We start from the raw sequence: 1,906 nt of genomic DNA on the forward strand, positions 1-1,906 counted from the left end.
GCCTGTTTGGGATTCTCTCTCTCCATCTCTCTCTGCCCTTCCTCTACCAAAATAAATAATTAAACATGAAGGAAGGAAGGAAGGAAGGAAGGAAGGAAGGAAGGAAGGAAGGAAGGAAGGAAAGAAAGAAAGAAAGAAAGAAAGAAAGAAAGAAAGAAAGAAAGAAAGAAAGAAAGAAAGAAAGAAAAGAAAGAAACCAACAACATTCCACTACCCATTCCATCACTACTGTGATGACACTGAACTGACACAGGAAGTCACAGAAGAGTTCCTGGCAGAAACTCACTAAGTTTCCATAATTTGAGAGGATGAGAGCAGACAGTGGAAAAGATGAAAACTACTCTATTTCTACTACTATAGATCATTTAAGACCTGTTGGGCCAACGGAGTAATCCAAGACATACAGGTTTACTAGGTTATGGCAAGTCCCCTCCCTGATGCAGTGTTTAGTAGCACCAAAAAGAAAGCTGGTTGCAGTCACACTGTGTCCCTGGACATGAAGCTAGGCTAAAGAGACATTGTATAAAGAACTTTACCTGCATACTTTGACATTACCGCATATTAGAAAAGAAAATACAGGAAAATAAAAGCCCCCCTTGATGGGAATATCTATGATCTATTTTCTCTGTACCTATTTCTGGCTTTAGAACTTCATTGTCCAGTACAGTACCCACTACCATATGTGGCTATTTAAATTTAAATGTAATTAAATTAGATTAAATTAAAAATTTATGCGTTTGTATCCTGAGCAATGCCTACAATGGAAGATTCCTCCCTAGGAGGCAGCTGCCTGTCAGCATGGGCTCAAGAATTTGTGAACAGCAAAATCCAACCTGGAAACATGGTTGTGTTCATTAAGCCCACCTGCTCCTACCGCAGAAGGATCCAAGAGCTCCTTAGTCAATTGTCTTCACAGAAGGGTTTTTGGAATTTGTTGATAATCACAGCCACTAGGTACACAATCAGGATTCAAAATTATTTGAAACAGCTCACAAGAGCCAGAAAGGTACCTTGGGTCTTTATTGGTAAAGATTGTATAAGTGGATGCACTTATCTGACAGAAATGCATCACAGTGGGGAACTGTTGAAGCAGCTAAAGCAAATTAGAGGTCTACAATAAGTATAGAGCAGACCCCAGGCTGATATCCCCTATGAAAGCTGGATGGCATTGCAGATGATACCACACTTCCTGGTGGTATATGTGGGGCTAATAGCTCCAGCAACTGTTTCCTTAAAATTCTGAAATATATTCACCAAAAAAAGAGGGGTGTAATTTTTTGGGAAAAAAATAGCTTTTGCTTTTTTTGATTCAGTATTAAAACTGAGCCAACTTGCCCCAAACCACGGGTCTGAGAAGAGTGATGGACATCCTGAGATTGCTCTCGATTGGCCCTTCAGGTTCCAAAAGACCATGACAAGTTACAGCTTAGGATTCAGTCAGGGACCCAAAAGATGTCCTCTCTTCGACACGTGTTTCTTACGAACTGTTCTCTATATGCCAGGACTCCTCTAGCTCCAAGCCAGTGTTTTTCAACAAAGTTTATCCCAGACCCTCTGGGATGAATCTATAATTGGTTTTCTGCTACTGCTTGAAAGTTATTTTGTTGAGTCTGACTTTTTGGAATTTGCATTACGAAAACAATATGTATTTTCAATATGCTTTTTCAAGCTGCATGTCTTTCCCCAGTCATCATCCCCATCCCACCCCATCCTCTCTTGAGAATCTCTGCTCTGAACCAGTGTTCTTAATCTTAACAATTGACAGATCTCATAGGAAATGTTCAACAGTTCTATGAAAGGACTTGAGGACCCAATTTGAGATATGCCACATAAGTTAAACATGTTTGGTCTTCACTTGGTGCCACAGGGATCAAGGGTGCAAGTGTAGCTGCTGTGGCACCTCTGT

At 40.5% G+C, this 1,906-nt stretch overlaps 1 protein-coding gene across 1 annotated transcript; it reads left to right on the forward strand.

Moving 5' to 3' along the window:
* The first annotated feature begins 630 nt into the window (after nt 1–630).
* On the forward strand, nt 631–1,120 carry LOC123384496 (glutaredoxin-1-like). The gene has a single exon (XM_045054359.1). The coding sequence runs from the start codon at nt 752–754 to the stop codon at nt 1,118–1,120; it is 369 nt and encodes a 122-aa protein (XP_044910294.1). The 5' UTR covers nt 631–751.
* Nucleotides 1,121–1,906: the final 786 nt, after the last annotated feature.

Source organism: Felis catus, chromosome A1 (assembly GCF_018350175.1).
Source record: "Felis catus isolate Fca126 chromosome A1, F.catus_Fca126_mat1.0, whole genome shotgun sequence".
Classification (NCBI taxonomy): domain Eukaryota; kingdom Metazoa; phylum Chordata; class Mammalia; order Carnivora; family Felidae; genus Felis; species Felis catus.

Bases quoted from the DNA above. Each gene is read 5' to 3' on its own strand.
- LOC123384496 (XM_045054359.1), top strand. From the start codon at position 752: ATGCCTACAATGGAAGATTCCTCCCTAGGAGGCAGCTGCCTGTCAGCA.